Source organism: Phascolarctos cinereus, unplaced genomic scaffold, assembly GCF_003287225.1.
Source record: "Phascolarctos cinereus isolate Bilbo 61053 unplaced genomic scaffold, phaCin_HiC Scaffold_3;HRSCAF=262, whole genome shotgun sequence".
Classification (NCBI taxonomy): domain Eukaryota; kingdom Metazoa; phylum Chordata; class Mammalia; order Diprotodontia; family Phascolarctidae; genus Phascolarctos; species Phascolarctos cinereus.
Window position 1 is genome coordinate 75,885,187 of NW_027555736.1, and position 20,091 is coordinate 75,905,277.

Below are 20,091 nucleotides of genomic sequence, written 5' to 3' on the forward strand. Positions count from 1 at the left end.
AAGGTCCTTGGCTGGTTCAGCAACCATCTCCTGTCCCTTATCCATGGGCATCTCAAGGTTCATGCTGTATTCTCTACTGGTGCCCTCTTCACCTCCTCTATGATTGTCATCTCTACATGGGTTACACGGCTGCCAAATTCTTATCTCCAGCCCAAATATTTCTCCTGATATCCTGTCCTGCATTACCAGCTCCCTCTTGAACATCTTTGGATTTCCCAGACTTCTTGTCTTATGTTTGACGCATCTCAAACTCAATTTATCATGTTTCTCCCAGAACCCACCCACCCCTGAAATTTCCCTGCTCCTTCCAAGGGCATTACCATCCACCAAATTTCCTGAGCTAATGACCTCAGAGCAGGAATATGCTGACAAATATTTAACAGATGTCTAGAAGAAAAAAATTACACATGACACAGTATGGGAAAAAACAATTATATTTGTTTTTCTTGGGTCCAGAAGGCAGAACTCAAAGCAGTAAATGGAAGTGACAAAGATGTGGATTTCAGTTCTTTCTCCTGCCCCTCTCCCTCACAGTAGAAAGGGATTTATCAGGAGGTCCTCATCACTGAGGTTCTTCAAGCAGAGGATGATGGATGGTCTCACTTGTTACAGGGGATTCCTGTTCAGGTATAGATTGAACTACATGATCCCTTCCAACTTTGAGATTCTGTAGTTTTGGTGATTCTATTCAATTGGTGGACTTTTGAAGCCACAGTTTGTGGCTCCAGTCTCCATTTAGATCCTTGGCCTAGGAATTATTAAGAGCCAAAGATGAGAGTGAACCAAACAGAAACAAAATGGGATGTAGTTAACTACTGACATAGTTGAATTTTAGGGAATTATTTCTATGTTAGAATTTTTGTTTATCATTGGCTCCAAGTGTAGTATACTGGAAAGATCAATGAACTAGATGTTTGGGGACTTGAATTTTTGTCATGACTGCCACTTACCCACTTTACCCTTCCAAGCTTCAGGTAATAGATGGGGGGGGGGGAAGCATTTATTAAGCATCTCCTATGTGCCAGGCACCATGCTAAGTGTTTTACAAATATTATCTGATCCTCATAACCAATCCTGGGAGGATTCTCATTTTACAGTTGAGGACACTGAGGCAGACAGAAGTTAAGTGATTTGCCCAGGCTCAGCTCTCAATCATACCACCTGGCTGCCTCTGTTTCCTGAGGGGCTTGGACTCCATGATTTCTAAGGTCTCTTCCAGTTCTGATGTCCTGCACTTCTGGAAGCAATAATATTTTGATCTTGTGTGGCATTGCTTTTATGCCGAAGTCCACCTGTTTAGTTCTCTACCCCAGCTGCCCTTTCTTTTAGAGGAATGTGGACTTGGAACTGCTGTTTTCCCACTGATCAGATAATAAAGACAAAACTAAGACATTCGTGGCACTGTGTTAGCCAGGTTATCAAGATGTCATTCATTCCCACGTAGAGAGTCTGAAATATGGTAGTTTTGAAACCTGGATGTGGCCACCAGAAAAACAAAGCATGGAAAGAAATAGGGGGAATGAACCAGAAATAAGGAAGGTAAACAGAGAGAAAGATAGGGTGGTATCCACTGTTGCATTAGTAGATTGGTATGAAAAAACCCTGGAATTGGTGTCACAGAACCTAAGTTTTGCATCTTGCTCTCTTCTAAGGCTATAACTCAGCAAGTGTCTTTAGAGCTCATTTCCTTCATCCACAAAATGGCAGAGTTGTTACTACATGACTACATGATTGCTAAGGTCCCTTTCAGCTTGTAATTTATAACCCTAAAACCTATGAACCTGTAATCTTGGTACCATCACTGTGTGAGTTTGCCAAAGTCACTTAACTTCTCTCAATTTGTTTCCTTATCTGTAAGATGGATATAATCATGCCAAACTGACCTAGGATCAATATCTTAATTTTGAATGAAAAAAAAAAAGAATACTACCCTTAAGTGAATCATGGTGACCAAGCACTTTGGGTAGGTGAAGAGATAATGATCACATCTAGAGAAGAGTTAGGTTTGACTATTACCCTTAATCCATTTTCCTAAAAAAGGCCTTAATTTTTGTTTCATCCACTTTCCTAAAGGGAAGAAAAGCCTGGAAAAAAGTTTTAGCCTAGAGAAAATATTGTTTCTTAGTATATTAGATCTTGCTAAAAATGAAGGTTTTTAAAAATATGCACCCTTTGCTAATTCTCTTTATTTCTTCTATCAAATGCATATGCTTATTGGTACACAAAATGCCTGCATCCTAAAACGTTCTCCCTCCTCATTTCCACCTCCTGGTTTTCTTCAAGCTTCAGCTTAAATCCCATCTTCTACAGGAAGCCTTTCCCAACCCTTCTTAATTCTATTACTTTCGCTCTCTTACTTCCTATTTATTCTGGATATGGCTGGTTTGTTGAAATTTGTTTGCTTGTTGTCTTCCACATTAGATTGTACCTTGAGGTCAGGAACGACCATTTGCATTTTTTTGTTTGTTCCTCCAGCTTAGTGTAGTGCCTGGCATGTAGTAGGTGCTTAATAAATGTTTATTGACTGACCAGTAATTCTAGCATCTCAATTTTGTACCTGTTACTCAGGAGTAGTTGGTCCAAAATATGGAGTTTTCTGTGTTTTGCTTTAATACAACAAGTGCAGCAAAACACAAAGATGATGAGAACAATTCTAGATGTTGTAACAGTAGATCAAGTGACATAATAGGATTGAGTCATTGCCTTGAATTGGGAACAGAAAGCAAAGCAACGGATCGAGACAAAACCCAGTACAGCAACACACAACTGGGGTGCCCGCAAGTCATTAGAGTGTCCATGTCCCATCATCAGGAAGCTAGTGTCATAGTCTTGACTTCTTGCAAAACCTTTCTCATTACAAATTCATTCCTTGTGAGGAAACATGTGTAACCTGGTTTCATATATGATGTTTTCCTGGGTGGCTCTAACCTTGTCAGAAGAGAAAGGTGTATGTATAAATTATTTGCAGATTTTATAGTGGTACAGAAAAGTCAGTTACCATTTATGTCATTGTTAACAGTGTTAGTAGCATTAATACTATTATTAGAAGCCATATTATTAAATGGAAGAGCAATTTACCTGGATGGAGGGAGTATGGAATATAGGGAAGTTTATATTCTTTTTAAATAACAGTTTGGAAATATGTGGCAAAGACAGAGCACAAAGGAGCTAAATATCCTGAAGAGCAGGCAAAGTGTACTTTGGCAGAAGGAAAATTGAGCAATTAGTGTTCGTATAGGGGGTGTTAAAGAGATAATTAATTACTTCCTGAATAGCAGCTAGAAACAAGTTAGAATAGAAGGCTTCAAAAGGTGCTGGTGAAGCCTAGAGGCAGGGGAAAAAACCCCCAAAACTCACAGTTAACTAGAAGCAAGGATAGATATTTTGTACTTAGGTATTTATGTTTTTATCAGTTTTTAATAAAACTGGAATACTATGCATTCCAGTGTTCAAAAGGAAAATAGAAAAAAATTCTTACTTCTTAATATGGAACTGTATTTTTGTAGGAAAAGCACTGAAGGTGGATTATATTTCCCTATCTCACTCACCTAAAAAAAAAGCCTCAGGAGTTAGGAGACATTGATTATAGCTCCCACTGTGTATACCAAGTAGATGAGTGGTTTAGGTCAAGCCGTTTTACAATCATGGTCTAAATTTTCTCACCTATAAAAGAAGGGAGTTAGACTGAATAATTTCATCTCCAAAATTCAATCTAATCTGTGAAATTAAAGACTAAATTACCTAACTGGGCATCACTGTTCACGTGCTGTGGAGTTCATTCATTCAATTCAGGTCTCATGTTATTTACCACTTTTAGTGATGTACAATGTCATGATTACATGATTACATTTTATATTAAAATAACTTACAATATCTTCTCCACATTGAAGGGACTAATGTTTCTCCTCATTATTTTCAAATAGAAGTCATTGTATAGTTCACACAATTATGCTTGTATTTTGATGTGCTCCAATGGTCCCTCTATCCTCTTCCTTAAGCACTTCCATCAATCGATGGATAATTGGATGTTGTGTGTTGTACTTGCTGTTAAACTCTGTCTCCTAAGCAAAGACTAGGAACACTTTTCAGATGTCAGCTGCTGAAGAGAGTATTCATTCATTCAAAGACATTTATTAAGCTCCTACTATGTGTCAAGCACCTTATGATCTATAATGGATGATGCAAAAAAGGAATCGAGTAAACTACTCTTGAGAGCCTTGAATACCACTGAGAGTTTATGTTTGATGCAACAGGGAATCACTATAGTTTCATATATAAGTATAGTAAAAAAGGGAAATGATGTTTGAAAAGATTGACCTAGTGACCTTTGGAGGGGGCAGAGAGGGAGGCTATGACACTTCTAAAATGGCTTTTCTGTCCCATAAAGTTTCAGTGCATTTTTGGAACAAGTGAATAACCAAGGGTTCCCCTGGTGAGAGGCTGCATTTTTAGACAATTTTCTTACATACAATTCTCTTAGTATGACTCTTTTTTCCAATAAGACTTCCTGAATAGTTAAGCATCTGCATAGTTCCCAGTACACTCTGTCCCTGCCTATCTGTACAGATTCTTCCCTTCCCTACCTTCCTCTCCACTCCCCTTTTCTCTTTCTTTTCCCTCATTTCAAGTCATAGGAGGGAAGAGGGGTGCCGTAGCTTCTCAGAGGGCTTCATTCAAAGATGTAAAGAATGTCATCAAAGCACTTTTCAGATGATGCTTTGTTACTGGGTATCTCTTTATAATACAAAAGCCTGGAGTCAACTTGTTTACTTCTGTCAGTAATGCCATTATTGGACCATTAAACACTACCAGACCATACACATGTGTGCATGCATGTACATATACACCTGCACACACATGCATGCACACACATACAGTCTGAAAGTTTATACTAGTGTTCACATCCAATCTAGCTACCATCAGGTTCATTTAATAAAAGGACTTTTGCAAAACTTCTAAATATGGTACTCCTCTGCCAGCACACCTGTAAATTATGTGTTGATCAGAGACCACTCAAGGAAACCCATAGTGAATTAGCCCTTTTCATCCTTGTTTCAGAGGAAATCTATAAGGTCAAGTGAATGATGTCACCTGATTTAGAGTTTCATGTTGATTTTACAAGGAAGGGTGTGGGTACTTGGATCCAGCCTATAATAGATACGCAAAAATGAAATGTCTTTTGGCCACCATTTCTCCCACTATTAGAACACAGTTATGGCTATGACAAAACCAGCTTTGTTAAATTTTATTGTATCTTTGTCTGAAATGTTGTTTTTTGGATTATACAGGGCACCACATGCATAAATGAGAAAGAAAATGGGTAGATAAGTCTTTAAGGAATTCTGTCAGTTTAAAATATGAGGCCATCTGAGCTGAAGGGGGTGTCCGCACTGAGACTCTTCAGGGAAGAAAACAGCCCCAAGCAAGAGAAGTAAATCTTTAATTAGAAAGAATATACTTCTGAATTAGGTCTATTAATAGGACATTAACTGGCATAAACAATTTCACAGCTAACAATGAGTTACTGTCATATTGCAACACTAATGACAGCTGAGGTTCAAAGGTTGACGAGGCTGATTTCTAATGTAGCATTTTTTTGGAACTCATTAAATATAGCAAACAACTGTGTCTTTAAGCTAGCTGAGAATGACATTTAATAGACTATAATTTCATTATTTTATGTATTTTGCTCTAAGAAGACAGTGTATTTTCTTTCTCCTAGTTCTCCTTGTCGAACATAACAGATGCTTAATATATAGTACTGAATTGAATAATTGTTCATCAGTTTAATTTTTACTTATAATTTAAGTAATTGTCTTGATTACTAAAAAACTAACATCTGTTTTCTTTGTCTTATCTCAGAATTAAGATTACTATATATGTGTGTGTATGTATGTATATATGCACATGTATATATATTCCTGAGGTTGCCAGACTGTTCAGGTACTGATACAAAATAACTGATACTTATCCTCACTTAAAAGGCAGCAAAACCTGAATATTAAACAAAAATTCCTAAAATCCTAGTTAAAAACTACTTCAAACCTCAAATGCAATAAACGTCCAATGGAAACTACATTACAATACTTGTGGTTGCAAAAATAAATTATGACTTTAAGTATCTCCCACCACTAGGGGAAATGGGGGGGGGGGGAAGAAACGCTTTCTCTCTGACCAGGTATATTGCTCTACCTCTGTCTTTTCTTGCCCTGAATGTCTCTTAACCCTCTTTGCCATTCCTAGGCTAGCTTTCTCATAAACCACAATATGATATTTACTTTTTACTATTTGTTATAAATTTCTGTGTGTATTCTGTTCTTAATATTAAAAGCATATCAGTCGAATTCTTTTCTATTTCTCTGAAGAAAAAAAAAACACCCTACACTAGTTATATGATTTTATGGTGGTATATAGATCACTGTGATTTTTCTTTTGTGGTCCATAATGGAAAAAAAAAGCCACTCACAAGTACATCTCACTCCTCCCTCCCATCGTCACCCTCTACCCTTTCTTAAGGAATGGGATTGCCAAATTCCAGAGCATTCTCTCGACCTAAGGCTCTAGAAAGAATTGCAACTATCCGTAACGAGTGATGATAGAAGTCCGATGTCAAAATATCTATCTGCCCTGACCTACCCCTGTATGTTAACTTGATTCTAGAGAGGTACTTGGGCTGAGCAGAGCCTTGGCCTAAATCTTTCCGTCATTTTTCTGAGATGTAGAGACTAGTAGCTTGTCCCCTGAATTTCTTGGTGACCAAAAAGTGTGATGAAACTCACTGTTGTCAGAAATTGACTTTGGAATGCACTGAGTTGGTCAAGGGATTTAGAAGTGAGATGCTAAGAAGTGTTTATTTAGCCTCTCATTTTTTTTTCTCGCTGTCATCATCATATACTGTTTAAAGGTCACAGCTACATGATAGTCCCCTATAAAATGAGCGAGATAGAGCAGAAGAGCACTAGACTTGCAGTCAGAAGACCTGGGTTTGAACCCCAATTTTGCCACAGGCTAGCTGTGTGACCTTGATGCATTTAAACTCTCTGAGCTTCAGTTTTTCATCTGTAAAATGGGACAAATAATACCTGCACAAAGTGGTTCTGGAGCTCAAATAAGATAATGCAGTACTTTATGATAACAAAGCATGACATAAACATAAGGGACTGTTGTCTTATAGGCTTGGAGTGTATGTTTGTATGTTTGTCATACTTGAACTCAGTGATCCAGAGGACTCAGGTTTTGCTCAAGATTTGGGGAAGAAGGCAAACAGGAATGAGGGGGATTCCCATCACGGATTAATTGCTTTGTCATAAGAGAAGATTAAAATGTCCAGATTTGGCGTCTGACTCTTGCTTGAGGTCAAGAAGGTTCAGCTGGGGATAACTATAGAAGAGAAGGTGTTTCCCTCCTCACAGGTCATACTCTTTGGACATATTGAAAAGCAGATCTGTTGTTCTTGGGGAAAAGGGCCACCTACTCCATGAAGAGCCCAGTGAAGGAGAAGTCAGAGATCTTGGAACAAGGTCAAAGTCATGCACCATTATTCTTGCCTATGAGGCAATGCTTATAACAGTTCATGGAGGTAGGTGGCACAGGGATTCTTCATCCTCCTCCTTTCCCCCACCCCACCCAGAATTAACAACACATGCATCTCCTACAAAAGGAAAAGAAGTCCGAAGGCAAGGGCTACATCACTGTTTTTTGAAGTATGTTAATTAACCTTACTGCAGATTGTCATGACAACCTAATGACCTGTTGCTCCGTAGCAGCAGTTCTTAAAGTATGGTCTGGGGACCCCAAGGAGTCTGGGAGTCTAGGAGGTCAGAACTATATTTATAATAATACTGACATTTTGATTTCTAATATGGTAAACATCAGCAGATTTAACCCACACAAACAAAAAGTCTTTGTAGGGTGGGGCATGGTTTTCAATAATTTTTAAGAGTGTAAAGGAGTCCTGAGACAGAAAAGTCTGAGAATCTCTGCTCTACAACCGATACATAGACTTTTCCACTTTCATCCAAAGCTAGTATGACTCTCCCCATGCTAAGGCCTGATACAGCATTAAGATGTGCTACTCCCAACCCTGAGTTGAAAAGATATCTTTAATCCTGACATACATACACACACACCTGCCATGATATGTGCCCTAGGACTGGTATGTCTATATGTTTAGCAGCTCTCAGAATAAACTCTGCACTGTCAGAGATGGGGCTGCCCCCAGGAGCTCACATCTCAGCGATGGCACAGTATGGTTCTGAGGTAAGCATTGTCAAACTACCACAGAAGATGACCATGTGATACTCTTTGGCCCTAACCAATATCGGCCTAGTCTAAGAACTTTTCCTACAGAGCCCATTTGACTCTGCTCCATACAGAGGCACCATCTGTTCTTCATAAATGGGGCAGGAGAATCCCAAGGAACTCAAACAATTCCTGAGATGAGGTATTTCCAGCCACTCCAGCCTCCCCATGTAGCCCCACTGCCCTTTCCCCGGCAACTGTGGCTGATTTGTAGCTTCATCATCTCTTCTCTTCCAAAAGAATGCAAAGTTCTGAAAAAATGGAGAATCCTTGTGACCCACAAAAGCACAAAACACACAGGAGAAAGAAGGTGAAAAAGAAAGAAGGACAAGGAGATGCTGGATTTTTGCCATGAAGCATGGGACACAGATAGCAAGATACCCTCCTGAGAAAAATTGTGCAGCAGAAGTCAAGGGAAGCTTTGTGCTGGTAAAGACTGACCCCGAGGAAGGAGTGCAGCATGAAGTTGCAGGAGGGAGAAAAGTCCTCCTTATAAGTGTTTCTGTCATATTCTACCCAGCAGAACTCAGACTGACTTGCTATACAGCTCCTTTCTGAAGGCATGAAGGCTTTCGAAAGATAAGCCAGCCGATGAAGAACACAGCCGCCAGGAGCAGTGAGAAGAGGACCATGAGGAAGATGTACGTCGAATGGGGAAGAGGCGGATACAAAGGCTGCTCTGCTGGGATCATGTTGGTCAAGTTCAGCATGTAACCCAAAGTCCATCCGGCATCACTTCCACTAATCTGGAGACAGAAAGAGGGGGAGGGGTTAGGCAGGATGGAAATTTTGTTATTCAAGGTTTGATTTAAAAAACAACAACAAAACACCACCCACCTTCTGTACTGATCATTCAACAACCTTATCCACATTTATACTTAGCTATAGGACATTCATTCATCCATTCAATAAGCATTAATTTTTAAATAACTACTGTATGTATGGGCCCTGAGGAAGAGACTGTTTAAGAAACATGGTGCCAGTAATATTTTCTAAATTTATGAATTTTATATTTGAACTGATTTAAAGCAAGTGAATTAGTAACAAGGGATCAGAAAGTAAGGATTAGGACTTAATGACCCCAGTGAGTCTTAGTAGCAATCAAGAATACTGACTTTCTCATTAGTCTCTCAGGAGAATGGAGATCAAACCCTAAACTTGTATTCTTGGTTTGGGGTGCATGACCTCTGTATTCTTCAAGCTGCATTCCAGACTTTCTCTACCATGACCCCTCCATTCCCTGTCTCCCCAACTCCTCCTTTTATGTGTTGGCCTCCTCCGTTAAAATGGATGCTTGTTGTGGGCAGGAGCTGTCTTTCTTTCTACTTGTATTTGTATTCCCAACACTTAGCACAATGCCTGGCACTTGGTAAGCACTTAATAAATGCTTGTTGAGTATCAAGGTCCCTCAAGGATCTTGATAGTCTTGGACATATTTACCTGTGACCACCTAGTGTCTAATGTAAGTTAGATCAAGACTTGTTAACCCTTGGACAACCAGTTTACAGTCTCTTGAGGAAGGTACACAGCCTCATTCTAGAGGTATTGGAAGGACGAATGGGGATGGGGTGCTGTACTGTATCTAAGGATAGAGTTTATGACATTAACATGATCAGAGTCAGAACAAAAGCCAAAGGGGAGAAGGATATGTGTCTCTGTGAAAGCACAAAAACACTCTTTCTCAGATGTTTGGAGATTTTAGATACATGCAATGTACAGAAGTAACAGGGCTACCAAACCCTCTGTGAGTCAGCCATCAAACCTTCAATATTCCTGTGATGAAGTAACTATTCATTTTTAGCTCTTAAGTAGCTACTTATGTAGAGTTTTTGTTTCTCCTTTCCCTCCCACCAACAAAACAAAACAAAACAACAACATAAAAACAACAACCCAGTCTTAAGCAACAACAGCTGAGAATCTCAACGAAAGAGTTTCTTTCCAGCATTTGTTATTTGGCTTTAATTTTTATCTTGGATAATGTATTTGCCTTTTAAAAGCTGTACTTTTCCATGAATGACTGCATCAGTTAATTTGGAAAGCAATAGTGCTAAAAGGCATTGTGACAATTCATTCGACAAAATATATATTGAATTCCTCCTACTGTGTGTAGGATTAAGATACAAAGACAAAAGTGGAATACTTCCTGTCCTCAAGGAGTTTATATTCCATTAGGGAGGAACATGGACACAGAAAAATAAAAACAACATAGATTAAAAGGACACCAGCAACTTAGGAGGATCATAGGCTTCCTGTTGGAAAGGGCATTTGAGCTGAGTGTGGAAGGAGGCTGGAGAAGACTTTTGAGAGTCCCTTGAACAGCAAGGAGATCAAATCAGTCAATCCTTAAAGAAATTAATTCCGGCCATATAGTGGAAAGTCAAACTGAAGCCAAAGCTTAAATACTTTGGCCACACAATAAGAAGATAGGACTTCCAGGGCAGCTAGGGTGGCACAGTGGATAGAGCACCGGCCCTGGATTCAGGAGGACCTGAGTTCAAATATGGCCTCAGACCAAGCACATGACACTTACTAGCTGTGTGACCCTGGGCAAATCACTTAACCCCATTGACTAGCCAAAACAACAACAACAACAAGAAGATAGGACTTCCTAAAAAAGATCCTATGTTAGGAAAGATTGAGGGCAAAAGGAAAAAGAGATGGCAGAGAATGAGACCGATAGATAGTGTCACAGAAACAATAGAAACAACGCACGTGAGGTTGGACAGACTTTGGGAGATAACGGAGGACAGAAGGGCCTGGTGTGCTGTGTGGTTCGTTGGACATGGCTCATCAAACGAACAGCAAAAAGAAATTCGAATAGATGGAGGGCATGAGGAAGTACATTCAAGGCATGGGGGATAAAGGCAGAGAGCTAGGAGATGGGACTCTCTTGTGCAGGAAAAAATAAGGTGACAAATCTGGCTGGAATGTCCATGGGGAGTTAGGTATAAGAAACCTGAAAGGTAGGTTGGAGTCAGATCATGAAGGCCTTTAAAAGGATTGGGAATCAGGAGACTTAGTTTCAAGGCCTAATCTGGCAAGCTATTATTATTGAATCTCAGTTTTCTAATACGTAAAATGAAAATAATCATACATGCCTTACCTACTTCATGGGTTTACTGTAAGCCCCCAGTGTGATTCTGAAAGTGCTTTTATAGAACCATAAAGCATTTGACAAAGGGAAGGTGGCAGCTAGATGGTACCATAGTGCACAGAGCACTAGACCTGGAGTTGGGAAGACCTGGGTTCAAATCCAGCCTTAGACACTTATTGTTTGTTTGATCCTGGCCAAATAAATCACTTAACCTTCTTCTGCCTCAGTTTCCCCAACTATAAAATGAGGATAATAATGTCACCTATCTCCCAGGATTGTTGTGAGGATCAAATGAAATAATATTTGTAAAGTACTTCTGGATACCAGGCACATGGTACATAGGACCTTAATAAATGTTTATGACTTTCCTTATCCCATCAGACTGTAACTTCCTTGAGGGTTGCTACTGTCTTTTGCTTCTTTTTGTATCCCCAGTGCTTTCACATCCTTAGTACAGTGCCCAGCACATAGTAAGTGCTTAATAAATATTCACTCGCTGGTTGAGTGATCCTGCTCAGGTCACAATACAGACAGATTGTGGGAGGGAAAACCTAGGAAGAGGTTTTTATACACACACTTAAACACAAGCACACATACTTATATACATACATATATACATACACATATATTTGCTTAGATTAAAAACAAAACAAAACACAGTCAAATAGACAAAAAAAAAAAGGTAATTAAATAGAATGGGCCAAAGCATCATGAGGGTGATGCCCAAGAAAAGACATCCACTTTCATGCCCCCGAGACTCTGACTGTAGCATATGTTCCCCCCAATCTCTCTCTCCCCATGTATACACAGTGGTTACCTTGCCCATAAACTCGATATTTTTCCAGTTATCCTCAGTGAATCCATATCCTAGCTGTAGGAGGGCAAGAATGTAGGTCCCAGAGAAGCAATATTCACTGAGGTACTTCACTTTGATGTTAGGAAATTGTGCTTTCACCTTTGAAAGGAAAAAAAAAAAGATTTTTAACTTTATTTGACTACAATAGACACCTGTCAAGAGACCTAGTTTCCAATTATAGTGCTGATCAAGAGTAAGGTAATTGGGATTGCAGTCTCCAAATGAAACAGGTTGAAAGTCCCTAAGCCTAGCTTTGAGAAGGGCAGGAGGCTGAGCTATTGAGAGTGATCTAGGGTTTGTAGCCATTTTTGTACCATGAACCCCTTTGGCATTTTGGTGAAGTCTATGGACCCCTTCCTCAGAATAATGTTTTTAAATGTGTAAAATAAATACAAGGACTGCAAAAGAAATCAATTATATTGAAATAAATTTTGTTTCCTATCCAAGTTCATAAATGATCTTGAAATCTACCCACAGACCCTTTGAGGTCTGTGGCCCCCAAGTTAAGAACCCCTGAACTAGGTCTAAATATTTCTTTCAGCTCTAAATCTATGGTCCTATTCTCGGTGAGAAGTGGGAGTGAGACTACTATTTTTCCACTGGTTCAAGAGCACATACCTTGGGCCTTCTCTATTGAGGATATCTCTTTGTGGAGTCTAGAATTATTGCCTCACCCTACCGCATACTACATTGTGTAGGACAAAGGAGAACATGGACCAATGGAGTCAACTGAAAATGCACACTCACTTTTTTTTTAGGCAGTTGGGATTAAGTGACTTGCCCAGGGTCACACAGCTAGTAAGTGTCAAGTGTTTGGTCTGAGGCTGGATTTGAACTCAGTTCCTTCTGACTTCCGGGCTGGTGCTCTATCCACTGTGCCACCTAGTTGCCCTACAAACTCTCTTTTTAACCTCTTCTTTCCCTAAATTTTTTTGCTAAAGGTATTAAAAAGTAGCAAAATTAAATTTGTTGTAATCCCTTTCATCTCCTTTACCTATTAATAAGTAAGGAATTTATTAGGCATAGAAATGGCCAAAAGAAAAGGGGCCATCATAGGGGCAGCTAGGTGGCGAGGTGGATAGAGTACCAGTCCTGGAGTCAGGAGGACCCGAGTTCAAATCTGACCTCAGACCAGACACTTGACACTTACTAGCTGTGTGACCTGGGCAAGTCACTTAACCCCAGTTGCCCAATAAAAGAAAAAAAAAGGAGCCATCAGGACTAAGAGAAGCCAAAGGCACAGACAATTAACACGTGCTTAGAGTTGGGAGTTGGTTGTATTGGGGGTTTGTGGGCTCCTTACTATTCACCTTTCCAGAAGGACAAGGAGCTGGAATTCCCAGCAACGAGAGAATCCTGACCCAGTTCAATGTGATATCAAAGCAGGTGAAACTCAAATTCCATTCTGCCACATTTTGGAAGCTCTAGTAGAAAGCCTAGTGAGAGAAAGGTTGGAAAGCAAGATGTTTTTACTTTCCACAGACTTTACTCATCTATGCTTTTCTCCATTTTCCCAGATAATCTAATATTGTCTCTAGAGCAGGGCCTCCCAAACTGGAGTATATGTATCTCATGGGGTACAGGAAGCTCATTAAGTGGGTGCAAGGGATAATTGGTAAATATCTTATTATCCTACTGAAATGAATTATTTTATCTATTACATGCACATGCATGGTAAACTCTAGAATTTATTTCCACTCATTTTGCAGAGGGGTTACAGGAACATTTACTCAAACCTAAAGGGTATGGGAGCCAAAACAGGCTGGGAACCCCAGCTATAGAGTGAGGTACTAAGTCCAAATTCCATAGATATCCTCAATGGAAAAGGTAAAAGCTACCAACTCTTGCATCCACGGAAGGACAAAAGCTCCATGCCTAGTTCCCAGCAGATTAGCAATCAAAATGTAGTCTGCTTTTGGTATATTATGGACTTGCCCTTAAAACTCACAACAGCTGCTTTGGCCCTTGTAGATGGGGTCTTTTCTATAATCTGTCAGGGCTAGGCCCCAGGTCTCTTTTTCTTAACACGAACTATGAGGTTAGGCTATGAATGATACAAGTCTCCAAACCAGCTAGTTCTTGAAGCATTGGGGGACAGTGGTGGGGGGTGGGAGGAGGTATGATGGCTCCAGTTCTAGCTTTCTTACATTTTTTAAATAAAGTTTGATTATATTTAAAAATGTAAAAATCAGCAGCTGCCTGTCTGTAGTTTGCTGACCTCTGGACTAGAAGATGTCAAAGGTCTCTTCTATCTCTAATACCCTGTGACTATGAAATGGTCATCTAATTGCCTAGATCATCTATAAAATCATTATTGCTAGCTGTGAGACCCTGGGCAAGTCACTTAACATGCCTCAGTTTTCTCATCTATAAAATGAGAATAATGATACCTGTACAATTTCACAGGGTTGTTGTGAAGATCGAATGACATAATATGTGTAGAGCACTTTGCAAATCTTACCTTGATGCAGAAATATGTCACTTACCTCTTCCCAGGGCTGGGAGCAGAAAGTTTGCATTTTGGTGATCACGCTTTCCAGAGAGGAATCTGTCAAGTTCAGGAAGTCCATCACAAAGTAAAAAGCAGAAAAAGCCTGAGAGAGAGAGAGAGAGAGAGAGAGAGAGAGAGAGAGAGAGAGAGAGAGAGAGAGAGAGAGAGAGAGGATTGACATAGTTTAACACACCCAGCAAAGAAAATTTCTCATGCCTCAGAGGCTCAGACTGCAATGAATGCCCAGTCCAAAATTTGAGAAGGTCACAGGGCATCAAGTCTTATTTCCTGTCTTCCTCAAAGAGCAGTGTCCTCCTAGGGCAAAAAAATGAAGGCTTGGTGAATAGGTTTATAAAACCTCCTATTGGCAAGAAATCCCAGACTTTATTTAGTAAACAAGAAGCTACAGGCCTCCAAAGTGATCCAGACCCCCAAAATCTAAGAGGCAAAATATGATGAAATGACCCTTTCTTTGTAAGCTATATGTGGCAATTACTACAAGAATAATGTACATATGGCATATTAAAATGGTCAGGGAAAAGGATAAAAAATAAATAAAGTTATTAAGGGTCTTGAGTAGGATGAGAAGTGAGTCAGGAATCAAGACCTGGGGAATAGTTGTGTTGACTGAACATTTGATTCAATTTACTTCAACAAATATTGTTCCTCTACTATGTGGAAGGCACTGCATTTGTGAAGGCTAGAAAAGAAAGAGTCCCTCATTCTCAAACAGCTTGCATTTGGTTGGACGATGTTACACAAGTAAATATGAAGCAATTTTAAGAGAGAGAAAGTGAAAATAACTGGGGACCAGGTTGGGCAGAATAAGGAAAGGTGTCCTGCAGAAGGTGGTTCCTGAATTGTGCTTTGAAGGAAACCAACGATGCCTACTGTGTGCAGAGGTGTGTGTTAGGTCCTGGGTCACAGGTACAAAGCTTAGCTAAGAGAGAGTCCCTTGCTAGCAGTGAAGTAAGATAAGAAAGTACTTTCCATCCAGTAGTAGAAGTATGTAGAGCTAGCAAGAGGGGCTGGGACAAGACTATGATAATTTTTAATTAGACCCTAATAGCTGTCTGGTCCAGTCATAGTAGACATTGAGTAAAAAAAAAAAATTCAGCAGGTGGGCCTGGGTCTTAAGTATAGTTACAGGTGCTTTCCTATCTATAGTGGAGGTGTACTGAATAGAGAGAGCTGAAGCTGGAGTCAGGAGGACCTGAGTTCAAATCTAGCCTTAGACACGTACTAGCTGGGTGATCCTGGGCAAGCCACTTAACTTCTATCTATCTCCGTTTCCTTTTCATAAAATGGTGATAATAGTAGCTCTTAGCTTCTTCCATGGTTGCTGTGAGGTTAAAATGAGATAATGTTTATAAAGTGATTTATAAGCATTAAAGTACTCTGTAAATGCTAGCTATTAATTACTATTAGTAGTTTCTTTACACATAGTAAGAAAAAGAATAAGACACCGAGCTAGGGAAAGAGTTGCCTTCTTTAATTGAAAATTATGAATTAAGGTTATCTCCAATTAGACCACTGAACACTAGACTAGAGAGCTTGAAATGTTTTGACAGAAGCTATAGAGGCAACTCTGGGAGCTTGGGGGAGGGGGTATGGAATTTCCCTGGGATAAAGGAGACTTGGGGAAATTTCAGAACAAAATATAAATAATTAAACCAATGTTCATATTGAAAGATTACAGAGGAATATTTTTGATGCATGCATAATTCCATTTAGTATTTCAAAGGAGAATTAATACTAAAGCCAAAATTCTCATCAAACCCCTATTCAGATTGCTCAAAGTACAATTTAGGAAGTAGTGTCCTAGTAGTTAATGAAGATGCCTCTCCAAAGGCATCCATAACTCCAATATGATTCTTAATAATTAATTGCAAACTTGGAAGTTGTAACCTGCTGTGAAATGATGAATATGTTGAAGTAATGTGCAATGACAAGTACAAACGGAAGACTGGAGGTCTTCATAGAGTCTAGAGGAGAAAAAAAGAGAGAGCTGGAGAATAAGTAATACAACATTATTATCCTCATTCTACAGATTCTATAGATTTTACCCAGTAAGATTAGTTGATTCAGAGGCAGATTGGAAGTCAAGTGTCTGCTGACTCTACACTTTCCACTAGTCAATAACACCTTTCCATCCAAGCTATTATATTTGTGATTCCTTATTGACCAAGAAACATTCTTGGTTAAACCCACATAGATTTCCTTGCCAGCGAGAAAATAAACTTGACTGCTGCATTACGACCTGTCCACTGATCTCTCTGTGACTTAAAAAACTGGTTTTCTGGTACTAATCAGGCCTGTATGAGTTTAGGTAATAGAAATCAGTCTTCTCAGCGCCTGATCATCCTTGGATAAATTGGTTGCCAGGTTTCCATAGTTCAGAGAACAAACACAGAATTTGGGGGTCATCCCAACCTGCCTAAAAGGAATTGTTGGGTGGTGCTAGAAACATTCCAGTTCCAAACAAGTCAATGAAATCCGAAATTCTTGAACTACATAGCCAGAATAATACTCCTTGAGATATGGTAGATGCATTTAATCATCTATATAAATCTCTCCCACTTACCCATTTTTGGGTTACCCCCTCCAATTCCTCTTTGTTTTCTTTTTCTTCTCCTCTCCCACCCTAGTTCTCTAGAAATAGCTTCTAGTTTCTTACTCCACAATTTCAAAACCATGCCTAAATCCAGAATCCTAAAAACTGGATAAGATAGCCAATTTCTTTTTTCCCTAGTCTAGGAGCCTGCATACCTTTGGGTATATTCTTTAGAAATCTGCCTTGTTTGGTTTTACATAGTCTAAATAAACAATGGTGGTTTCCCCAATCTCCTTAGGGAACATTGTTCATCATTCTAATAAATCTCATTAAGAAGTCTTTGAACTTGATTTTTGATTTATCCCTCCTCACAATGTTCTAGTCAATTCTGCTTTCCTAGTTGTGCTGTTAACATAGTATTCACAGATGTCATTAAAAATAATTTTAAAATTATCTCATTATCTCATCCCTGAAGATCTCATTTATTCCCTCCCTTCTTGAGATGTTTCTAATTTGCCTCCAAAATGGGATTCAGTCCAGCAGTCCAAAAGAACAAGTTAATCAAAATGACAGGAACAGTGACAGCCTTTGAGACTCTATTTACATCTGGAGAATGAGGTCATAAGTCCCAAATACAACTGTGGCAAAAAAAAATAATAATAATCTGGAACTGTAAAATTACATGTGGATTAAGAAACTTCAGGCTGGTGGGGCCCAGAATAACTTGAATGTAGTTGGATTTTGGAGATGCTAGTAATTATGCTAATGCTGGTGCTGAAATGCAAGAAAAAGATACTGGGATGGGAGGAGAGCAAGGTGAGAGAATGGAAGCTAGATTTATGATACTGGGATGGTGGGTGGGGAGGGGAGAGTTGTGAAGAAATTAGAGCTATTTTGGGAAACTTTGGGGATGGGGGAGGAGGAAAATGCTTTTAGAGCTAGGGTGGTTTAATGGGCTTTATGCTCAGAGGAGAGGGTCTGATTCAGGGAAATGAGGAGAATCATTAGGATGACTGAGATGAGAAGTTTCGCCTTGGGCCTGAGTATAAACTTGGGGTCTTGCTTTTATGGCAACCTTAGAAGCTGAGACAAATGACTCTGACATTGAACCTGAGGGGAGAAATCAAGTACAAGAAATGGGAAACATATCTGGAATCCTGATCCATGTAAACCTGTGTCAAGCTAAGGAGAGTAATGTGAGACTTAACTTTGTACTTTTTTTTGGTATACAAACTGCACCCCAAGATTCTATCACAGTATGGTAAAATAGTACATTCTAACCAGTCATTGGAGGATTTTTTGCTTGAAAAGGCCACTACAGAACATAGGGAAAGACTGTGAAACCTTGAAAGGGAAACCCTAAAGGTGGGGATAACCAAAATGATGGCAAAACCAGTGAGGGAATCTACAGTTTCTGGGCTAAACTTTTTGTTGTACTATTCCATTAGAAGTGCTTTCCTTCTCCTCCTTCAGGGTCATTTAACAGAGCCAGGACCCCCCTACCAGCAAAAATGATTGCCTACCATCATGTCCTAATGCTAAGAAAAAACAGGTGGCATGAGAGAGTGATGCCAATCCTTCCTTCTCAGTCTTTCTTTTATCAATGCCATAAATTTTCATTTCCTCTCCCAAGGCAAGTAACTTCTTCCTTTCCTGTCCCCCCCTTTCAGCTCCCTTTTATGTATCATCTTTGTCCACTAGAATGCAAGGTCCCAGAAAGCAAGGACTGTCTTTTTGCTTTTATTAACATCTTTACCATTTAGCACAGTACCTACCATATAGCAAGCACTTAAAAAATGCTGGTTTCCTTTCCTGCCTGGCTGTCTCATTCTTGGTAATCAGTTTCCTGGATAAGTAGGAAGGGGGTGTGAACTCAAAGGGTGCTACTTTCTTGCTCCCTTGAAGCTGTCCCATCAAAACTACTGCAGCAGCCCGGTCTGGCTTCCTATCACTGCCACCAAGAATGGTCAGCAAATGTGAGGTCACAAAGCTTGAATGCCAATCAGCCACTTATCCTCAACAAGGGAAAGATTTTAGTCTAAAAGGCTATGAATCCATGAAATGTAGAGCTCCGATGTTCCACACGGTTAAGAAAAACAGCCTTAATTCAGACCACGATCAAATGTCTCCTGCCCAATGTTGAAATGAAATAAAGTCTTCCTGGGACTTTCAAAGTCAGTGATTACACCTCAGGAGAAGCATTCAGTCATGGTATTCATTTCTACCTCCTTAAAAACTGAGATCTGAAATGCCAAATCATTTCCTCTACTTACCCCAAAATCTCCATGTAAGAATGGCAGGAAAACTCCATTGAAAGAACACCTTGAGTAAGGACAATAGGTGGTGTTGAAGATCTTCTGAATACTCTGCAGGCATGCCGAGTAGTTTCCAGTACCCTGTATTTGAAGTCTCCGAAATGGAAATGATTTCTTATCCTTTGTGATGCAGGGTGTGTTGAAGAACTCACTTATGTTCACATCCTTTTCATAGCCAGGGTGGAAGCATGGATCCCTTAGGAGTCCATTCTCTGCATCCTACACGAGAAAATACGGAAATCCATGACCTGCAAGGCCATGGGAAGGGAAGGAGCCACAACGTGATCTCACAACATACATCTTAGGTTTGTTTTTGTAGGAGCAGGACTTAGGGCTGTTATTAATGTCCTCCTTGTTCCTTACACCCCATCTAAGCAGAATTGACATAGTATATTCATTCACTGATATAACACATTCACTGGTATTCATTTATCCATTCAAACATATTGAGCACTTAGTAGGTGCTTAATATGCACATAG

At 39.6% G+C, this 20,091-nt stretch overlaps 1 protein-coding gene across 3 annotated transcripts in view; it reads right to left on the minus strand.

Annotated features, from left to right (window-relative positions):
• Nucleotides 1–418: 418 nt before the first annotated feature.
• The window catches only part of ENTPD1 (ectonucleoside triphosphate diphosphohydrolase 1), a 110,916-nt gene continuing 91,243 nt past the window's right edge, over nucleotides 419–20,091 (minus strand). For all 3 annotated transcript variants that reach the window (XM_020996784.2, XM_020996783.2, XM_020996782.2), the window contains 4 exons: nucleotides 19,570–19,830; nucleotides 14,738–14,845; nucleotides 12,213–12,350; nucleotides 419–9,047 (listed from right to left, as the gene is read on the minus strand). In XM_020996784.2, the coding sequence (XP_020852443.1) occupies nucleotides 8,841–9,047; nucleotides 12,213–12,350; nucleotides 14,738–14,845; nucleotides 19,570–19,830 (714 nt within the window). In that variant the 3' untranslated portion in view covers nucleotides 419–8,840. The remainder of the gene's footprint in view (nucleotides 9,048–12,212; nucleotides 12,351–14,737; nucleotides 14,846–19,569; nucleotides 19,831–20,091) is intronic.